The sequence below is a fragment of the Trichoderma evansii genome, assembly GCF_050947405.1.
Source record: "Trichoderma evansii strain SZMC 28006 chromosome Unknown GGI43scaffold_3, whole genome shotgun sequence".
NCBI classification, from domain to species: domain Eukaryota; kingdom Fungi; phylum Ascomycota; class Sordariomycetes; order Hypocreales; family Hypocreaceae; genus Trichoderma; species Trichoderma evansii.
In genome coordinates, this window is record NW_028145203.1 from 2,130,587 (window position 1) to 2,150,919 (window position 20,333).

The following is a 20,333-nucleotide window of genomic DNA, read 5'->3' on the forward strand; positions in this document are numbered from 1 at the left end:
ATAGTGCCGTTTAGAAGACCGGTCAAAGTGCCATTTAGGAGACCAGGCAAAGTGCTGTTAAGATCACCAATGGGGAGACCTGACAGAGTACTGTTTAAGAGAGCAGGTAAAGTGCTATTCAAGAGGCTGCCAAGCAAGCCTAGGTCAATACCAGTACCATTTCCTGAAAGACCTGGCAGTGTGCCGTTGAGTAGACCGGGTAAAGTCCCGTTTAAAAGACCAGGCAAAGTATTATTTAAAAGGCCACCAAGGAGAGTTCCATTCAAGAGACCAGGTAACGTATTGTTGAGATCACCAGGTAAAGTTCCATTCGGGAGGCCGCCATTCAGAGTGCTGTTTAAAAGACCAGGCAAGGTAGTGTTTAGAAGACCAGGTAAGGTGTTATTCAAAAGGCCGCCAAGTAGAGTTCCGTTCGAGAGGCCACCAGGCAATGTGCCGTTTCCTAGACCGCCTCCTACTCGAGGCTCGAGGCTGATTCCAACTCCGCAGTAAATATCAGGAATTCCATCACCGTTGGTGTCGATACCTCCGGTGGCGGTAATGAAGGTATCTATATCTCCATTGCCACGTAAATCAACACCTCCGCCATATTTAATCCAAATATCAGGAATACCATCGCCATTGGTATCAATGCCACCGTTAGGGCCAATTATTGTATCAGGTATTCCATCAAGGTTGAGATCGACTGGAGAGCCAATTTGAATGCCAAGGCCGATGCCGAGATCACCAAGGTCAACGGGGTTAGTGCCATTGCCTCCTATAATAACAAGTCCCGTCCCGTTTGTACCATTCACAGGACCAGTGCTGTTTAGGTTCAAGCTAGTGCCATTTGCACCAAGGAGACCACCGGGTCCAATAATACCAGGTAAGATTTGGAGATCGGGCAAGCCATCAACAGTGAGATCGATGCCTCCATTGAGGCTGATAATGCGATCGGGTCTTCCATCGCCGTTGATATCCACGCCACCACCGGGCAAAACGGTAATGCTGAGAAGGCCAGTACCGCTAAGGTCAATGCGACCTCCAGAACCAATTGCAGTGTCTGCTATTCCATCTCCATTGAGATCGACGAGGGAACCAATGCCTATTTGGAATCCAGTAGCGATACCAAGAGTTCCAAGATTGCCAAGATTGCCCAGCAGGCCTGAAAGTAATCCACCCAGAAGGCCGGTCAAGACAAAGATATCAGGTTTTCCATCGCCGTTGGTATCAATACCTCCATCAGGACCGATAACTGTATCAGGAATTCCATCTCCGTTCAGGTCTACGAGGCCAGTGGGGCCAATGAAGATATCGGGAATGCCGTCGCCGTTGGTGTCAATACCACCTCCAATACCAATGGTAGTATCTGGCTTGCCGTCTCCATTCAGATCAACAAACGTGCCAGCACCTAGATTTGCGAGGACAGAGGCCAGCGTATTGCTAATAGTACCCAGCACACCACCAACGGTTCCGAGTACACCGCCAATTGTATTATTGAGCAAAATGGTCAGATCAGGTACGCCATCTCCATTGAGATCAATGATCCCGCCAGGAAGGACATAGGTGTCGGCTTTTCCATCACCATTGGTGTCGACTCCGCCACCATTCAAGATAGTAATGTCAGGCAGTCCATCTAAATCCATATCTATGACTCCACCAGGAGCAATTGTAACGTCAGGGCGTCCATCGCCGTTAAGGTCAACGCCAGCACCGATAATGGATGTTCCGTTAATCTTCACATCAGGCAGGATACCAGTGGTGTTTGTACTTGTGGTGCCATTGCTAGTTTGGTTGCTGGGGTGGGTTATGGCCGCATGGACAACTCCCAAAACAGACAGACTGGGCTTGCCGGTGTGATTTAAATCAATTCTACCATTGGGACCAATCACAGTATCGGGTTTGCCGTCTCCATTGGTATCGACTTCTCCAGTGATTCCGATGAAGATATCAGGCTGGCCATCGCCGTTGGTGTCTACGCCTCCATCATCACCGATAACTGTATCAGGCTGGCCATCGCCATTGAGGTCGACTCCAAGCCCGGGAAGTACAAGACCGCCAGAGTTTCCGTCTCCCCAGGTGTTGATTTGTGGGATGATCGTGATATCCGGTACGCCATCTCCGTTGGTGTCGATACCACCTGTCGGAGTAATATAAGTATCAACTATGCCATCGCCATTTAGGTCAACGCCGCCGTTAGAGTTTATAGTCAGATCCGGTTTTCCATCTCCATTGGTGTCAATACCGCCATTAATGTCAATGGTGGTCTCAGGCTGTCCGTCACCGTTGAGATCAACGCCAAGTCCGGGAATGGAGAAGGCGTTACCAAGAAGTGCCTGTACTGTAGGCACTGTTCCATTGGATCCAGATGTATTGTTGGTCCCAGTGACATTTGGTGCATTGCTGGGTCCAATAGTGATAATTGGCTTGCCCGGACCGAGGTTTACAGTGCTACCAAGGCCGACTATCATATCGGGCTTGCCATCGCCATCAATGTCCAAGCCGCCCAGAGCGTTGACAAAAATGTCTGAGATTCCGTCGCCGTTGATATCAATACCGCCACCCAGGCCAACATATGTGTCTGGCTTTCCGTCTCCATTGAGATCAACAGGGGTACCGGGTGGGATGACTGGAGTTGGAATTGCAGGAAGCTTGACTGCTTTGATGAAAATATCTGGAATACCATCACCGTCCAAATCGATACCTCCGTCAGGGCCGATTTTGGTGTCTGGTTTACCATCGCCATTAAGATCAACATTTCCATTCAGACCAATTTTGATACTGCGACCATTGAAATTGATACTACCATCAGGGCCGACTACAGTGTCGGCAATTCCGTCCCCATCAGTATCGACTGGTGCGCCAATGAGAGATGGGGCATTATTTCCGGTACCACGTTGAGACAAGATTCTGAAGTTAGGTTTACCGTCCCCATCAGTATCCACGCCACCATCCAGGTCAACCATGGCGTCAGGGATACCATCGCCATCAAGATCAACAGTGCCATCATTATTGATATGGAGATCTGGAATACCATCCCCATTAAGATCGACACCGCCGTCAGACGCAATATAAGCATCTGCTATGCCATCGCCGTTTGTATCTATCGGAGTGCCAGCGCTCAGACTCACAGCTGGGAGAATGAAGCTATTGGTAGATACACTGGGAGTGATAGTGCCATTTACAGTCGGCTGAGTTGTGTTGTTGCCGCTTCCAATGGGCTGAGTGGTAGTACCGTTTCCAGTGTCTGGGGTAATGGTAGTACCATTTCCAATGGGTAGAGTGATATTACCGTTTCCAACGGGCAGGGTGATAGTACCATTTCCAGTATCTGGGGTTATGGTAGTGCCGTTTCCAATGGGCAGAGTGATAGTACCGTTTCCAGTATCTGGGGTAATGGTAATATTAGTGCCGTTAGTACCATGAGGATACAGCCATATATCTGGTTTCCCATCTCCGTCAATATCAATGCCACCATCAGGGAGAACGGTAGTATCAGGCCGGCCGTCTCCATTCAGATCCACGCCGCTACCAGGCAAAATAACTAGGTCTGGTTTTCCATCGCCATCAATGTCAATAGTGCCGTTGGGGCCGACAGCCACATCTGGTCTGCCATCTCTGTTTGTGTCAACACCAAGAAGAGGACCATGAAGCAGGCCACTCAGTAGGCCCGCATTGCCTACAATGATAAGAGGATGGACCCCAGGAACAACAGGAATAGTAATCCTAGGAGAGTTGGGACCTGCGCCAGGCAAAGTGATGGTAGGGTTTCTCAAGCCCGCGGGATCGCCAGCAATGGCAATTGGTGCTTGGTGGCGTGCGGTTGGCTGAACTGTGACTGTAGCATCTCCTCGATGAGCATCTGGAAGCGTAATTGTAGGGATGTGGTGCACAAATCCAGATGTACCAATGACTACCGTTCTCACCCCATCAGGGACGAGAGGCTTCAGAGTGATTGAGTGATCGTTTCGCTTGGCTCCATCAAGGATAGTCGTAAATACTACTGATTCACTGCCATGGCCATGCTGTTCACCACTGCCATGTTGTTCCCCGCTGCCATGTTGTTCCCCGCTGCCATGTTGCTCGCCACTGCCATGCTGTTCACCATGACCGTATTCTTCACCGTGGCCATGTTCTTGATCATGGCCATGCTCTTGACCGTGGCCTTGTTCCTCGCCGTGACCCTTTGGCGGTTTTGATGGTTCTATAATAACAATAGGAGGTTTACCAGGCTCAAACGGCGGCAAGGTGACCCTTGGGCCGTCAGGTCTCGCACCAGAAGCGGTAATGGTAATTGGCTCGCGTCCAGGATGGCCAACAACTACAATTGGATGCGAATCAGGTTGAGGCTGTCCGTTGTGGCCAGTTGGAAGACAGGTCTGAGAAGGAGCTGCAGGCCCTTTGCTCCATCCAGGGACAGTAACCGTTAAGAGATGATCCGTAAAACCATGAGAGCCGATAACGACTGTCGAGGGATATCCAGGACCCCAGCCTGGAATAGTGACTTTATCACCGTTGGGGCCAGCCCCTTCGCATGTGAAAGTTGTAGGATTGGGATATTTGGTAACTTTTGGTTCGCAGATAATGACAGTACCCTCGCAGCCATGGCACGTAGGGTGAATAGTAGAGACAGAAGGTCTATGCCAATCGGCGGTAGACGTGTGGGTAACATAAGGATCGCTAGTAGGTTCGTAATGAAAGACAGTTCCCGGGCAGACGGGACATTGAGGGGGCTTCGTTGAGGTAGCGTGCTCTGATTGACAAGTTGGCACAGTGAGATGCACATAAGATTGCTTCTCTTCGGCAGTCTTGAAATGTTTTTCCGGGGCACATGCGTTGATGCAAGCACCTAAATCAAGATAAGTCGTAACAACAACTTCAACGGTCTTAATACCATTTTCGTGAGCTCCCGCCGGTGTGAAAAGGAGTGAACCCAGGACGGCCGCCTTGGCCGCCCGGGAGAGGATACCGTCTGCACGGCGACTAGCCATATTGTGGAACCAGTCGTAGAGCAGTTACGGCACACAAAAGCGCATAAAAGTGCTAAACACAAGAAAAAAGGAGTGTTAGGTATGTGGTTACTATTTCACAAATGGACTAGCGAACGAAAGATCGGCCATCATGAAGTATAATATATGAATCTAGAGATATAGAAAGAGTTAGGGGATTGAGCTTCACATTTCAGTGCCACATTGAAAAATTCCGAGGAATGTTCAATATGGCCTTCAAGATGTGGGAGCAAAAGATAGCTATCCATTGAGAGAACATTCGTGGCTTTGAGGCCCTTCCTTTGCCGTCTACTGACTTAGACAGTCGCGCTGCATTCCAATGTCGCTCTTTGAAGGTAGAGAGAATAGTATCAGCTCTCCCAGCGGCTTGGATAAAACTGAGGCGAGAAAAGCTAGCCAAAATCTTTCTGCTTCTCGAGCATAGAGCTATTCCATTACACTACGTCACGTTAAAGTGGTTTGCGATTTATAACGACTAGACCGCGTCTGCAGCGAGTTGCCACCCATCTGCAATGCATCCTGACGCGATTGATACATATTGGCAAACTGCTGGCGCCATACTTTACGCACAATGAGCAATCTGAATCTGAACAAGAAGAGCATGATGTCTGAGGGCAATGGAATCGATAAATCGAACATTAGCATCCCTTTGTATGGACGAATATAATATTCTTGGGCTTCAGATCTTATTGCATCATCTCACGCTCATATTACCATGAGCCAAGCCGAAATCGATTTTGTCCCAAATATGGGCGGTAGCCGAGCAGCAGGATTACCAAATGTGGGCGCTTTAATACTAAACCTCTCGGCGATGACCAGGCAACGAATATTGTGCTGGACTTGCTCCTGTTCTCCATGGCAATGAATTCAAATCCAATTCCTCTGAGACACCGTTGCCGGGTACCTGAGACATCGATACAGTTGACAGGAAGGTCGAGTGAGACCCCTCCACATATAGTGCCATAGCCAACGGTGCGAGGAGAGAGGGACTATATTACCCATAGATATTGGAGCAGCGATGTCGGTGTTGCCTTATAGCTCCTGAATTACTCAGTATTGATATCAAAAGCCGACTACGGTTGACGAAAAAGAAGACGGGCATAGTCTTTCCACCATCCCAGTGTCGGTCGGATACCACTTGCAGCTACAAATCTTGGATATGGAGGGCTATCAGCTCGTATTTGAGTTTACCTATGATTACTAGTACGACTAAGAAGTGCTATTTTCGTTTTCTTAGCTTCTCATTCAATCTAGCTTCTGGTAGTGTAGTGTAGCCGTAGTGTCTGTCACATACCCAGCACGGGCGTTTTGTCTTCTCACGACTCCAACATGCCATATGCCGCGAAGAAGCGCGAACTCTGCACACACTGATACACGAAACGGCCCGGAACCCTGCCGATCTCAGCGGAATATTCTCTCCAGATCTAAGTCAGGGTGCCTAGATGCTCTACACTGCTACTAGTTGTAGATCTCCCCTGTCGAAGACAATGGCTCGCCGAGGCGGTTCCCTAAGTAAGTGGTGGTAGTAGTAGCCATATCTCAGGAACGCTGGCTAAAGTGGTTCGCGTCTCGAATGCAGTTTTCGCGCGAAGACGCGTCCGCCAAAGCACACTGCGCCTCATCAAGGCTTGCTTCAGGGCTTCCAAGGCTTCCGGGGCTTGTCGAGACCTTCCATATTGAGACATAATTGAGACTCAGACTAACTACGTGATCGCGTCTTTCGGGGCCTGGATGATGGAAAGAATGCCATAAAGAATTATGTACTACAAGATTTAAGTAGCGATGGTAGACTAAGAGAATAAGCTTAAACCTGGCCCTGTTTCCGAATGCTTCTAAAATTACAATTGCCGCTTCCCTTTGGCATATATGATATGGGGATTGACTCCGTGCTCATAAGAATATGAGCCCCCCCCACTAGCTCCCTTGCCTTGAGCACTCTTCCTTTAACCTTGACAAGCTTCTTCAAAATCCGGAGACCCTTCTGACACCAGCAGCTCCAACAACCCATGAGTTGCCCAGTTTAAATGCGCCCGGCCCCTCAAGCTGGGAATCCAGTTTTCCCATGGCCATATTTGTCAAGAAAGTTCCCAGGTGGTCAGTTGGTGAGTGCAATCCCTTCATCACCGCCATTAAAGGCGTCATTAATGCTGCTGTAACCTTATATAATGCGCCGGGATCCGGAATATAGGGCAGAATAGCCTTGTGGTGTCTCGCATCCACAAATCCTGGCCGCACAGAGTCTGCACGCAGGCTCGTCGGCATCTCAGACGTCATATCGCTCAACTGCTGTTCAGTCTCTCCCTTGACGCGAGCAAAAATGGCCGACAGTCGACCTGGGGTTTGCGTAGCGCCTTCTCCTGATACATAAATGAACCGAAAAGGCTCTGATGGCGTCGTCGTCAATGTAGCAAAAGATTTTGCTGCAGCGATGGTATAATCTTTGGTGATTTTGACGTATTCTTCTGCGTTAACCTTGGTCTGGCTGATACCTAAGGCCCAGACACAGGCATTTGCGCCTTGAAGCTGCTCCAACACCTTGGAGTCGTATTTTTCAAAGTCCCGGTGAATGATGACGTTGATTCGAGGATCCTTGGCATCAGCAGCCATCTGTACCGGCTTGCGACTGAGGATGGAGATTTTGGTGATGTCTTTGGCCTTGATCATAGCGTCCAGGACGCCAGATCCCACGAGACCCGTGGCGCCAGTTAGAATGATATGCATGACGATGAAGATGAGTTGTGTAGTGCAGTGTAGCTTTGTGGATGCTTATGAGGCAGGATGCTTCGGTGAGATTCCGCTGCTGCCAAGCAATGTAGGAAGCTCACTATTACGCAGCTACAGACGAGAGAGTAGATATAAAATATGCCAGTGAGCTGTAGAAAAAGCCAATTGAATTGTGATGTTCCAGCAGAACAGCCAAAGTAAAGTCGGCATTCGTAATATATATTTATCTACCTATACAATAAGGCGCTACAAGCTCCAGCTACTAGGCCTAACTCTAGCCCAATGAGGTATTACATAGGCTCGGACATAAGCGCCTGCTGACAGGATATTTCCCTAACTAGGCGACTCGAGGCCTTGGTGGCTGCCGGACTTGTGCAACTCCGCCTACTCCACCTCAACGCCGCTCCACTGACTCGGTTTATACAGCGCCGAATGATAGTATCTCCGATTGGGCTTTATAGATCAAATATATCGTAGACTGGTACTGACGCAGCATATCTATAATTGCAAAGTATAATACAGCTATTCCCCCGGTGGCGAATACACGTATTGATGAATATGTACCTAGGCCAAATTTGTAGCCGTATAGGTATCCATAGGAAGCAAATACAATACTCCGCAATGAATAGCCAAGCACACCCCACGAGCCAACCCTACTCTAATGAATAGTATCTTGCCCCAAGTAATTGATATTCAAGATAACCCCTAAACGCCAGTAAACGGGATACATATAATAATACATGAGCCCATCATGGCCGTTGCTGCCGTAAGCTAGCTTTTCGCTCACATAAGCTGGCCATACCCTGCACCTGGGTGACTTGCTAGCGGAGCAAAACCGTTCGATCCAGCATTTGAGCTCATGATGTAGCTTTTTAAGGTAGAAAAGACTTGGTTCGAGAAACCTAGGATATGAAAAGCTGAATGCTTTAAGCGCGGTTGGTATGGCATGCCTGTGTGCATGTTCTCCGGTCTCCGTATAGTGCGACATTTATTATACATAAGCTGGGGAATTTACCCCAATAAACCCCAACCTGATCTCATTTCAAATTCGGCACATATTGAACCACTGATTTCTTGCGACTTCCAACTTATACAACTATCCATCACAGCTAGCCATGGACACGGATATTGATGTACTGACAGCCACTGCTGAGGGGCTCCAGCAATTGCTGACCTCATCTACCGATGTAACCAGCAAGGATCTCGTCAAAATATATCTCTCACAGATCAAGCGCCACAATGACTATCTCAAAGCGGTAATCAGCACAGCTCCCGAATCGCTCCTCTTGGAAAGAGCTGGCATGCTGGATGAAGAGAGAAAAAATGGCAAGCTTAGGGGCCCACTTCACGGTATCCCCATTCTCATCAAAGACAACATCGCAACCCACTACCAATCAACTGGGCTTGATACAACGGCTGGTAGTTTGGCCCTAGTCAATTCGAACCCGCGTATCAATGCACCTGTTGTAGATCGGGTAAGTCACTAGGCTAGCCTAAATTTCCAACAGTCGATGATTAGCTAAATGAGTTCTGTCTCAGCTGCTGGAAGCCGGACTCATCGTGATAGGCAAGGCCAGCCTGTCGGTAAGTGCTCACCAACACCAGTTATTAAATATGAGATCCGCCGGCTAAGACAATAAATTTAGGAGCTATCGTGGTGGAAGTACGTGACCCTATTTCGCTACTATTAGCTATCATGTTGCTGACGTTGATCGCTCGCCAAGAGGCAAAAACTTGATCTGCGGATGGAACGCGGTTAGCGGACAAGCTCAATCACCATATGTAAAGGGGGGTATTCATCCAGATGATTCATACGCAGGCCATAGCGTAAGTCAAGGCATCGTTGCTCTCACTGTCGCAAATGACTAATCTAGGTTATTTTTTGCGATTCTTTAGAACCCGGGCGGATCTTCATCCGGATCTGCGATTGCAGTCGCGGCCGGTTTTGCTCCAGTTAGCATTGGTACTGAGACATTTGGATCGCTAATGTTGCCTGCTGGCCGAGCTGCCCTTTACTCAATTAAACCTGGCCGCTCGCTCATCTCTATTACGGGCATTGTCCCCATTTCTAGCTTTTCTGACCAGCCAGGCCCTATGACAAAGACCACCAAAGACTTGGCTATGCTGATGGACATCATCACTGATCCTGGCAACGTTCCACCAGGTGGCTACGCCTCACGGGTAACAGGTTCGTGGGATGGCCTCAAGATTGGCACAGTAGACCCAGAAACATGGAGGTATCCTCCGGATATTCGAAAGATCCTGGATGAAGGCATGGAGAAGCAGCTAGTGAGTGCTTATAACTGATATTATCTTGTACTGAGATTTCTCTGTGCTAATAAGCGAGTCAGATTGATCAAGTTCGATATGCATATGAAGTTATCAAGGAACATGCAACGGTGTTTAAAGATAACATCTTCTTAGATTTCTTTGAAACATTTTTCGTTGACGGCAAAGAGATTTTACTCAAGATATTCGGTAGGTTTAAATGCGTACCATTATAGTGGGTAAATTCACTAAAGCACCGGTGAAATAGAAAATGGTTTTAAAGAGGAGTTTGAGGACTATATCAAACTCCTTGATACCCCTCAGATCAAGACATTGGGCGAGCTGATTGCCTTCAATAAGGCGCATGCCGATAAAGAGCTTCCTGCAGGTAATGTTGAGATATGTGATTGAAACGGTCGCTTTTGATGGCTGCTAATAAAAACTCCAGGATATGATAATCAGGATATCCTTGAGCTCAGCGAAAAGACTAATGTGACTTCAGAAGACCGTGCGTCTTATATTTCCCATTTGACCAGATTCGGTCGTGATCAAGGCGTCAATAAGATATTTGAAGAATTTGGCCTTAACATCATAATGGGGCCGATTGAGTCGCCACTATACTATTGGGCTGCGGCCTCTGGTCCGAACCCCATGCTCTCCTTTTCAGCAACATGAAATATGCTAATACTTTAGCGTTAGGCTATCCTGTTGCTGCTATGCCGCTCGATTATCTTGACTATAACGGACGACCTCATGGACTTTGTGCTGTTGCCAAAGAAGAGGGTCTTCTAATTCAGCTTCAGAGTGCTTATGAAAGCACCTTCGCACCGCGGAAGCCGCCGACTTTGTGAGCTGAAAGTAGATGACGTGTCGTAAAATTGATCTAAATCTGTAATGGATTGACACATTGGAATGCCGGTTAGCCATTTATGGTGAATCTAGGCAGATCTTGCAGTCACAAATATGACATATCTTTAAATGCGTGATAATAAGATATTTGCTCGTTTCCATTAAAATATTATACACTGTTGGCTGTATACCTGTATAGCCTGAATTCTTACAATAATTTACCCTGGTATATACTCCGTACACCCTTTCTTCTATAGACTGAAATAATGAAGAGAAAAACAACGTAGACGAAGACGAAACGAATCATAGCATCGTTAACACACCAATTACGAAACCCGCAGCGCCAGTAGCCAGTCCAACGTTCGCACCCCAAATTGACCGAGATGCTTTATTTAACTTGACCCCTTCAGCATTTACTGCCGTCGGCCTAACGGCTTGGGCATGGATGCTGCTCGCCAAACTGTCCTTATCTGGACTGTATTGTTGGGGTGGGAAGTCACAGACCGACATGATAACCTGTACATCTGTGCTATGAGGTTAACATCAAGACGTGATGGAAGTCTGAACGAATACCACTCACCATTTTGCGCATCTGCAACCATACTTATACAGCTAGCGCATAGTCCAGCAATCTCGGCCACATTAAAGCTCTTGTTTGAGCATACACACTGCTCTTCTGCGTTTTCCGTCATCCCCCATCCGCTGGTTTCACCCCCCATATCTCCATCTGAGCCTAGAACAGTCGGCGTCATGGGGCTGTGCTGACTAGCCGTGGCTGTTGCAACGGTCGCTAGATCTGGAGTTTTCATCCCCTTCTTGTGCGAAGCGGTAGATATAGTCGGCCGAGCATTTGATGTTATACTTGGCGTGGGAGCTGGACGTGGAGCTGCAGTGTCCGTTAAGATGGGATTGCTTGATGCAGTTGGAAGAGGCTGGATCGTTGGCCGCATAGTAAGGTAGCTGTTTGGTAGTGGCATAGATGCCGGATTTTCCAAGGGCGGAACTCGTGACGTCGATAATGACGATTGTGGCAATGAAGCTGGCGGTAATGGCGATGCTGATGGCTTTGGTGGAAATAGACTATGTAATAACCCTAATAATCCAGAAGGGAACGACGGGGGCGCTTCGACGATGATTGTAAAATGTTTCTCAATCGGTTCGATTCGCCTACCATCAAGGCTCTCGGCCCGCTTTTGATGATATGCTTCCCCATTCAAATCACTTCCAAGGCTTCCCAAAGATCGTTTCGGACTGCACATCGAACTCAGCTCGACAATTGGTCCGCAGATGGTCGCACACATGGCAGGAATAGAGTCAGGGGGGAGTGCTTCCGCAGCCACCAATGACAATATGGCCAAGAACACAAACAAGCTGAGGCAGTAGACCGCCATGGCGCGTCAGAGTAGCCGCCCACTGCCTATTCGACTGCAGGAAGAATACCGTTTTCGGTATGCGAAAGGCCCCGAAAGACCAAAAAGCCACGACGCGGTGCTGACTTGCAGCCAAGCGTGCCTCCCGCACAGAACTGAGATTGACAAACTGGAAAGTGGTGTACTATTAAAGGTTTGAAAAGCCTTTTGCGAGTAGATATTCCTGTCTAAAGTTTCAGATCTAGATAATGTTGTGCAGACACTCGAAGATAAGGTACGTGGAGAGAGTATAGCTGTCCATTGGTCCGACAGGAGGGTGGTCTACTGAAACGTGCCAAAGGGGCTATGTGGCCACCTGCCTTCTAGAAAACACCTTGACACGCCATAAATATCTCTCACGGTGGAGTAGCTATATAGAAATGCAGCTAAAAACGCAAGTTCATACCGTTCCGCAGATAAAATTCGTCCATTAAACATATTTTGACTTGGCACGATCGATCGATCCATCTGTCAATTCCCCAGACAAATGCATCAGCAAACGACGCAGTGAATAAACATCGCCTATCAGCTGCCATTTCCAGGCAGCAAAGCGTCAAACCAAAAGTCTCCTCGACCAGGGCTCTGAAACGACCCAGCTTTCGGACAGAGCCGTGCCATTGACAGGACGAAACACAATGCGAAACAAGATTACGCCAATGGTTTTACCCTGTCCGGGGCATAAAAATCGACATTGCTGCACTTGCGCAAAGGAATAAATGACAGGTTTTCGTTTATATGATGTGTATTAATAGATAGAGGAAAGAGAAACAAAAAAGAAGCAAATAAGAAGAGGCAGCAAGCGAGCACTCGCGAAACACGTGCACCTGCTATTCGCGGCATTATTCCTATTTAGGACGGCTGCAATTCTGTAGCTTGACGCTCATTGGCTCCGACAGCCGCTCCAAGGAAAAAAGCATAACAGAGGAAGAAAGCCGCATTCAGGTCCCCTTTTTCCAACACGTACAATAGAGCAGCGCCTCATACATGAGATGCGCATCGTAATCACCGATGAGGCGGACCAACTAAACGCCATGATGACCCGGCTGCCTCTAAGGAGCGAAGAGGCTTAAGTAACTAGCAGCACGTCTAAGCCATGTGGTACCACTCGCTATCGCCGCAGGCAAATCCTTCAAACGTGGCTCAGGCACCTTTAATCACTTGTCGCTTCTCCATTCGCATTCGCTCTAACCTAACTGAGCTTTATAGCACGAGAAGCGATCTAGCCCGCTTTTTTGCTTTTTGGCTCGCATGCAGGCTTATTTCGTAGGCGGCATTGAGCTAAAATCAACTAGACCGCAGCTTTACCCATCTAGGCTTTATACCACGAAATTCACATCACAAGAACACCAATGAGCATCAGACCAGCCCTAGGGGAAAGGGAAAATACACGTAACCCAGGACGCGGCACCCTGCGAGGCGCATCACTTCCTAGAACGGGCCCATTTGCGGCCCTTACCTAAAAGTTCGTGAGAGGGCGGGTGTAGCCGCTAGAAGGGCATCATGGCACGAGCTGAGTCGCCTCTCCGCGAAGACCCTCCAAGCTGAGCAATGCCGCCTCGTCGTGATTCGTTGGCCCGGGTCCCGGCAACGCTTTTTGGTGTCGGGGCATTGTTGGCCTGGGCTCGGCTGCAGCTTTTAGATCGACAATGCTTGTGTTTTTGCTGCTCGGCTATGATGTTAGTGGCGTTCTTGTGATGCTATAGGGATAGATAATATGCTCGGGTTGTTAGTTAAAAGGGCTTTGATGCCTTCATCTTTTTGGCCTTGTTCGAAAGTCGTAGCTGCAGACAAGTCTCAAGGCAAATCGACCGCATCTATCCACTCAACAGGCCAACATGCTCAACTCTCACGAATCCCTGGGCATCGCCCAAATTGTCTTTTACGTGCCCATCCTCCCAAGCGCCATCTGGCTCTTTAAGCGCAATGGCAAAATCCGCCCACGTCTCGCCTGGTGGCCCTTGATTCCCTTCAGTTTGAGTACGCCTTCTCTCCATCATATATACGATTTGGTATTTCTTGAATAGAACTGGTCAACATCTAACATGTCCGGCTTGGAATAGTGCGCCTGGCTGGTGGTCCCGTTCTCGTCGCCTTTGAACAGAAACCCAGCATCGGACTCTACGTCGTAGCCATTATCCTCCTCAACGTCGGTGTCGTGCCTCTTATTATAGCTGCCCTGGGCTATGTACGCATCGTGTAAGTATACGCCTATATCTCCAACGAACTGTGCCCTTTCAAGTATCAAAAGAGAGAGAAAATATACTGATTCAACATGTTATAAACAGCCTTATCGACAATTACAGCTCCAATCCTCGAGCGAATAAAATCGGCACTATCCTACGTCTCTGCATCTTCATCGCCATCGGCCTTCTGGCTTCTGGCGGAGGTGTCAGCTCCATCGGTACACCATCCGCCATGAATACCAGCCGTACACTTACTCTCGTCGGATACGTCGTCTTCGCTGTCGTTCTCGTCGTTCTCATCTCCATGATGTCGTTTTTCTGGAGAAAGAAACACACTCTCCTTCCCAGTAGCCAAACCGTATGTCATTATCCAGCTGGTGCAATTACGTCACGTTCTTTTGTTACTGACAATAATTTCCTACTCTTAGGTCTTACGTGGTGGCCTCCTTGCGTCCCCCTTCCTCATTATCCGTACCGTCTTCGGTCTTCTTGAAGTCGCCCTTCAAAACAGTGCTACCTCACCCTTTAGCCCCGTGGAGGGCAATGCTGTAGCCTTTGGGCTGATGGCTCTGCTACCAGAATACATCGTCATACTCACTTATCTCTATACTGGTTTCTCGATCCCTCCTGACCGAGGTGTTCCTGCTGCCGTAGAGACAATTACGCAGTCCGCTGATAAGAGCAATGTCTAAGTCATTTGCTTTATACTTCAAAGGTTTTTTTTTTTTTGGGTGAAAATATTACCAGAATGCATTGCTAATCATGGGTAGGGCATGATCGACTGCATTGGCATTGTGCTCTGTGGAAGTTTTCGTTCACATGTTTCGGATACCCCCTTCTTTATTATTATATTCTTCATTTTGTCAATATATTTCGAGTACTATTTCTATTATACAAAGCTTTCATCCCTTCATTTCACTGCATCAAATACCCAAGTGTAACAAGTATTCAAGTCTAGATTGTTCAAGACAATTTATCTAGAAGTTGTGGCGGTGAGGCTAGGAATACCACAAAGTCACACGTAGTGATCGCCTTCTTTTTCTCTTTCACATCAGGCAACCACCCGCCAGCAAAGCAAATTCTTTCCCAATTGATGCAGCGCCTCTCATCTGCAGTCACTCAACGTAACCCTAATCTTTAATTAAAAAACAAATACAAGGTAGTTTGTTCTAGGCCCACCTGCATTACCAATGCACAGCCACAAAAAAAGGAGTAGCTAAAAGGCCGTATAGCCTCATTCCGCCTTTTAACTTAGAAGAAAAACCGCCAAGAATATTTCACGCGCCTTAGAATCGGTGCTGGCGACCAACACTCTCCACGCGAACACCCAGCTTCACCATCTCGCGAGAGTCGATGACACCACGGCCATCAAACACCCATCGAGGCTTGGCCATGGTATCGGCAATGCGCACCCAGTCCAATCGCTCCTTGGACTTGTACTCCTCGGCGCTGCCCATTCCTGTGGCGAAACCGCTCTCCTTGGACTCCCTGGCCTGGATACAGTCAGGGCAGTCTTCGGCGCAGTCCGGCTCGACATTGAATCGATCCAGAGGGTCTTCAGAGGTCTGACCATCACGCTGCACCAAGTGCTTGTGGAGTGCCAAGAGATCGTTCTCTGTGGGGATCGACTCCTTGAATGGTCTGGGGTCTGACTTGGGGTTGGGCTTGCGGCCGATCATCTTGGGAGCGGGCTGATCCACAGGTGCCGGGGCGGGCTTGGGAACGGGCTGGTTACGGAACTCATCGAACTCGGTAGCGATGACGACGGCAGTGCTGTCCTTGCAAGCATCGTAGGCATTTCCATAGACCTGGACACTGGCTGTGATCTGGGGTCCGAGAAGGGCCTTGATTTCGTTCTTGACAACAAATGGGTTGCAGCAAGGGTCAAAGACTGCAATCTCGCGAGGGCGCTCTTCCAACAATGTCTTGATCATTTCCAGAGCAGGTGCCTCACGGGTATCTGATGTATTCTTCTTGAAGGCATAGCCAAGGATGGTAACCTTCTTGCCTACAAGGGTGTTGTTGAGGCACTTGATGACGCGGTTGGTGAATCGGTCACGAGCATACTCGTTCATCTTGACGACCTGTCTCCAGTATTCGCCGACCTCGGGCAGGCCCATGGTGTCGGCCAGATACACGAGGTTGAGGACATCCTTCTTGAAGCAGCTACCACCGAAACCAATACCGGCCATCAAGAACTTGTTACCGATACGGGGATCGACACCGATAGCGCGGGCGACCTCATCGACATCAGCACCAGTTTGCTCGCAGACAGCGGAGATGGAGTTGATGCTGGAAATTCGCTGAGCAAGCATGGAGTTGGCGACCAGCTTGGCAAGCTCAGAAGACCACACGTTGGTGGTCAAGATGCGCTCGCGGGGAACCCAAGCGGCGTACACTTCGAGCAGAGCCTCAGCAGCTCGCTTGCCGGAAGGAGTGGGGGCCGAGCCGATGAGGATTCTGTCGGGATATAGAAGATCGTTGACGGCGGTTCCGGCAGCCAAGAACTCAGGGTTCGACAGGATCTCGAAGTGGACGCCGGGACGGTGCATAGAGAGCTAATCAGAAAGAGCGAATGTCAGAATCAATCTCGGGTAGTGCAGCTGAGGTGTTATGCATGCTGCGACTTACAGTGTCTGCTACCAGCTGGGCAGTTCGGCAAGGAACGGTGCTCTTCTCGACAATGATGGCGCCCTCACGAGCGTACTGGGCAACAAAGCCAGTAACGGCTTCAAAGGCAGTCATATCAGTAGCGCTGCCAGCACCAACACCGCGTTCCTTGGTGGGAGTGTTTACAGCCACGAGGACAATGTCAGCCTCGGCAATGTGGCCAGCGACGTCAGTGCTGAAGAAGAGGTTGGGCTCTCGTCGACCAACTGGGGTCTCGCCCTTCTCCGAGGCTGATGTCTCGTCGCTGGGCTGGCCAGAAATGTTGGTCTCGCGGCCACCATCACGGGCAATGCGGACAATGTCGTGCAGACCAGGCTCGTAGATGGGGGGGTGGCGAGAGTTCCATCTGCGGATTCTGGTCACGTCTCGGTCCACAACGGTGACCTTGATGTGCGGGTTCTGGAAGGCAATGACTGCGGCGGTAGGGCCACCTATTCAACGACAGGAGTTAGCATTGGGAATTGGGATAATAGCTTGCCCAAAGAACAGCCCAGCGCCGAAGCGAATCGACGTGTTCTCGGGCTATTCTCCAGCCGACCAAGCGCAGCAAAGTCGCCAGGCGAGCAACACCACAAGACGCAGGGATTACATACCGACGTAACCAGCACCAACGCAGCAAATGTTGCGGATGGTAATCTTGTCGCCGTTGGTCTGGTTAGCAGAGCCATTGAGGCTCAGCTGCTGGACCGAGTCGAGCACTGTTTCGGTGAGCGAGCCCATGGTGACGTGGTTGACTGAGGGGCAGAAGCGAGGGACGAAGGTATCTAAGTCGGTGCAAAGTGCAAAGCGCAAACGCAAGCAGTGGCTTCAACGAGGGGATGGGGATCCTGGAATGAGGGTATATGGATCAAGCCCGTTTCTGCGAGATATAAAGAAGCAACTCCTGAGAGGAGATAAATAATGCTGGCACTAAAAGCAAAAGAAAGGAGTTGGGAATAGGAATCGAGTCTTGGCATTTGGGTAGATTTAATAAGCCAAGAGACAAAATGCACGCGCGTCTAGGCCACTTGTGGACAGAGGGGCTGCTACTGCCGTTTCCTGCCCTCGAAGCAGCCTTACCACGTCCGCTAGCGGCTGTTGTGGTGACGAAATAGTACCGCGGACGTACCTTTTCGACCTCGATTATGGAAGGTATAAAGCTGGGGTACCACAAAACTGCCGATCATGCTCATATAAATGCTACCCAAGGAGCATTCACATGTAAGTATTTGTATTATAAGTATTCTAGAGGACAGAGAAACCTTCATTCACGACGGTAAGATGGGAGTCAAGCAGTAAAGAGCCGGTTCTGTTTCGCTTCAGCTGCCACTCTCTAGTACAAGGCACTGGACAAGGAGAACTTTGTAGTGACTCGGTGCTAGCATTAAGCCAGGTACTAGTGGATCGGCTGGTGCGTGCGTATTTCTTCCGATGCGTCAAAATTTATCAGACGCTAAGAAAAAAACAGAGGGGCCGGTGGAAATCGCCAACGAAGGCAATAGGCTAGAGCGGCATTGAGTTTGATGAAAAACCCAAGTTAGCACCCAGATTATTAGCACTACCTTGTCCATAGTTCGACCGGAGTAGTAGTAACGCGTACGTGTACTGTAGGACGTGTCGGATCGGAGTACTGGTACGTGCCGCCTAGCATGTGTGAATCTTGAAAAAGTAAGATAAGGAAAAAATGCAATACGATACCTACCTCCTACATAGTAAGACACATATACTACTGTATAGAATAGGGCTTGAAGGCGGTGAGGCTGCGACTTTGACGCGGCCAAGGCCAATAAACGGCTCCATCGATGCCGCTCATTGCCGAACAGAGCAAGACCCTAGCCGGTGTCTTTGATTCATGTCATATCGCCTATTGTTTTTTTTTTCTTCGTGATCTGTTAGGCACAGTGTCACTCGACTGATGGCAAAATCGTCTAACTCGCACATATGATTTCCTGCCAGCCAATCCAAATTCGGCCCAACGCCGCAAATATACACGTGGTTCCTGCGTCGCCGCTTTCAGGGCCTGCGCGTTTTCGGACGCCTGTTTAATAGAAAACATGGCATGGAGGGGCATTAATACAACGGACGCTAAAACGACAGGCCTGCGGAAAGAGGTGTGGTGAAAAGTGTGATATCCATCAGCTGCGGTGCGCCGAAGCTCATGGAGGCTTGACAATAGGGGGCGATAATGGCGGCACATGGCACCCTCCAGTAACAAATCACTACTACAGCTGCTGCTCCGAAAAAGAGACCCTGATTTGCATGTACAGCAGGCAGACAGCTGAGCATCTACACAAAGAAAATGGAACCACCACTACCGAAAAGTGAGTAGCACATACATACCCGCCCCCCGTCCATCGGTCGTCGACGATATCCACACTATCGTGACGGGGCCCCCTGATAAACCCCATACAGTTACGCCATCAAGTGGAACAACCGTGCACTCCTTGAAAACTGCACGAATGCGGAACAGGTATTTGCGGGAGGATGAGCAGCTTTACCACCGCTAGTGACAAGGAAAATAGGGCAAATACTAGTAATTGCATGTATGGAACTCGAAATGCTCACGCGACATGGATTTTGTCGGATATTCATTGCAGCCATATGCCCTTGGTGAGGCTGAAGTTGACTTTTCCAAGGTAAGCAAGCATGAGCATGCATTTATCCGAAGAAAAATAAATGAGGTGTATCAAAGCAATTTCACACACCTCATTCTATATGACTCGAGGGATTTCAACCTTGCCATCGGACTGGGGTCTTGGGACTGCTCAAGGGGTCATGCTGAGCGTTGGCGCTGCTGAGGCTAAGCGACCTATCTATCTGTCGCCTGAAGATTCTCCCGCCATTGCGACACGAAGCTGGCCAAGCACTGATGACGCGGTGCGGCTAAGAGCACGAGGGTCGTGTCCCGCCTGATATCGGGTATTCGGCCATTAGCCCGCTAGGACCAAGGCGCAGCGTTTGAGCCTCCGTTTGCTATACGGAGCGCAGGTGTGAAGTTATTGGTACAGGGCACAGACATGTTATCTGTCTCATGTTAATAAGGGTAAGAGCAGCACTGGCCACTAAAACGGATGGAAGAGCCGGTTGATGTCTCTTCTGTATTGTTATAGATCCTTTGATGCTGCATACTGTAATCACTAAACACCATGTTATAATCAGTAACTTGCTTATATACAATCTCAATACCTGGCTACGGTATCTCATAACAAAAAAAAAAAAAAAAAAAAAAAAAGAAGAAGAAAGAAGAAGAAGAAGAAGAAGAA

At 48.9% G+C, this 20,333-nt stretch overlaps 6 protein-coding genes across 6 annotated transcripts in view; 2 read left to right on the top strand and 4 right to left on the bottom strand.

Annotated features, from left to right (window-relative positions):
• The window catches only part of GGI43DRAFT_256800 (uncharacterized protein), a gene marked incomplete at its 5' end in the record, with an annotated part of 10,028 nt that extends 6,015 nt beyond the window's left edge, over window positions 1-4,013 (bottom strand). Inside the window, one exon of the mRNA XM_083200909.1 lies at window positions 80-4,013. Coding sequence (XP_083064408.1) covers window positions 80-4,013 — 3,934 coding nt within the window. The remainder of the gene's footprint in view (window positions 1-79) is intronic.
• Window positions 4,014-6,734: 2,721 nt separating this feature from the next.
• GGI43DRAFT_396963 (uncharacterized protein) lies at window positions 6,735-7,969 on the bottom strand. The gene has a single exon (XM_083205042.1). It carries the CDS (start codon window positions 7,707-7,709, stop codon window positions 6,951-6,953), a length of 759 nt encoding a protein of 252 aa, XP_083064409.1. The 5' UTR covers window positions 7,710-7,969; the 3' UTR covers window positions 6,735-6,950.
• A 216-nt stretch (window positions 7,970-8,185) lies between these two features.
• GGI43DRAFT_396967 (amidase signature domain-containing protein) lies at window positions 8,186-11,006 on the top strand. Its single transcript, XM_083205043.1, has 9 exons — window positions 8,186-9,187; window positions 9,252-9,296; window positions 9,359-9,375; window positions 9,437-9,539; window positions 9,609-10,001; window positions 10,064-10,190; window positions 10,249-10,368; window positions 10,429-10,620; window positions 10,680-11,006. Exons 1-9 carry the CDS (start codon window positions 8,828-8,830, stop codon window positions 10,829-10,831), a joined length of 1,509 nt encoding a protein of 502 aa, XP_083064410.1. The 5' UTR covers window positions 8,186-8,827; the 3' UTR covers window positions 10,832-11,006.
• Window positions 11,007-11,132: 126 nt separating this feature from the next.
• Window positions 11,133-12,220, bottom strand: GGI43DRAFT_420964 (uncharacterized protein; the record flags this gene model as incomplete). The annotated part of the gene is made up of 2 exons (XM_083207878.1): window positions 11,133-11,358; window positions 11,403-12,220. 2 exons carry the CDS (start codon window positions 12,218-12,220, stop codon window positions 11,133-11,135), a joined length of 1,044 nt encoding a protein of 347 aa, XP_083064411.1.
• A 1,333-nt stretch (window positions 12,221-13,553) lies between these two features.
• Window positions 13,554-15,410, top strand: GGI43DRAFT_256832 (uncharacterized protein). The gene is made up of 4 exons (XM_083200910.1): window positions 13,554-14,215; window positions 14,299-14,434; window positions 14,524-14,779; window positions 14,850-15,410. Exons 1-4 carry the CDS (start codon window positions 14,074-14,076, stop codon window positions 15,111-15,113), a joined length of 798 nt encoding a protein of 265 aa, XP_083064412.1. The 5' UTR covers window positions 13,554-14,073; the 3' UTR covers window positions 15,114-15,410.
• Window positions 15,411-15,534: 124 nt separating this feature from the next.
• GGI43DRAFT_257020 (uncharacterized protein) lies at window positions 15,535-17,984 on the bottom strand. Its single transcript, XM_083200912.1, has 3 exons — window positions 17,685-17,984; window positions 17,053-17,522; window positions 15,535-16,979 (listed from the first exon to the last, which is right to left on the bottom strand). The coding sequence occupies exons 1-3, from the start codon at window positions 17,809-17,811 to the stop codon at window positions 15,708-15,710; spliced, it is 1,869 nt and encodes a 622-aa protein (XP_083064413.1). The 5' UTR covers window positions 17,812-17,984; the 3' UTR covers window positions 15,535-15,707.
• Between the last annotated feature and the right edge of the window lie 2,349 nt (window positions 17,985-20,333).